At 49.5% G+C, this 852-nt stretch overlaps 1 protein-coding gene across 1 annotated transcript in view; it reads left to right on the top strand.

The window, feature by feature from the left end:
- LOC103359047 (slit homolog 1 protein) overlaps window positions 1–852 on the top strand; it is a 95,798-nt gene that overhangs the window by 67,600 nt on the left and 27,346 nt on the right. The window contains exons 24-25 of the mRNA XM_008284228.1: window positions 209–280; window positions 454–525. Coding sequence (XP_008282450.1) covers window positions 209–280; window positions 454–525 — 144 coding nt within the window. The remainder of the gene's footprint in view (window positions 1–208; window positions 281–453; window positions 526–852) is intronic.

Below are 852 nucleotides of genomic sequence, written 5' to 3'. Positions count from 1 at the left end.
TTGTGCAAGTTGCATTCTGGGTAATGTAAGGGTTTGACAGGAGAAGAAGGATGTGTGGAGTAAAAAGCACCACATCTCTTTTTTTTGATCGTTCATCATGAGTCTGACAGCGTTATAGAGACTGTACAGTTCTGATACAAGCTTCAGCACAGAGAGTACTTAAATGCTATCTGTCATTATGTTTTGTTTCTTCTGGTTTTTTTTGCAGGATCCTCAGTTACAACTCACTTCGCTGCATCCCTCCTCTGGCGCTGGGAGGCCTGCGCTCTCTCAGGCTGCTGTGAGTCCACACACAACGCTTGTCACCATCCAAACCACATCCCCCCTTTATTACAATACCCTCGTCTGTTTTTGGACTCTGAACATTCGTCTGTAGCGAACGAGACTCGCTGCCTGTCAGAGTCGTTGTGGTTAGACTGTTTAAGGCCTTCTCTGACCCGTGTTGTCTTCCAGCTCTCTCCATGGCAACGACATCTCCGAGCTGCAGCAGGGCATCTTCAGCGACGTGGCCTCCCTGTCTCACCTGTAAGCATGCATTCGTTTAACGCACGTGCACTCGCGGTACATAGATAATGACAGCAGCAGCAGCCCAGCGACGGCAGGCTGTCGTCACTGACAGAATGAGGTCTGTGTGTGTGTGTGTGTGTGTGTGTGTGTGTGAGAGTGTGTGTGAGAGGGAGATACATGCTCCTGCCTTTATGGCCCCTCACAGATAAAGTCCAGTTCTCAGAGAATGAGTGGTTTCAAGTGAAGTGGCTGCCTGGTGGATTGAATTAGCCGGAGAGATCCATCGCTTCCCATGGCTCTATTGATCCATGAGGCCTGTGTGTGTGTGTGTGTGTGTGTGTGTGT

The sequence above is a fragment of the Stegastes partitus genome, unplaced genomic scaffold (assembly GCF_000690725.1).
Source record: "Stegastes partitus isolate 25-593 unplaced genomic scaffold, Stegastes_partitus-1.0.2 Scaffold352, whole genome shotgun sequence".
In the NCBI taxonomy this organism is placed as follows: domain Eukaryota; kingdom Metazoa; phylum Chordata; class Actinopteri; family Pomacentridae; genus Stegastes; species Stegastes partitus.
This window is presented reverse-complemented; position numbering and strand designations above follow the sequence as displayed.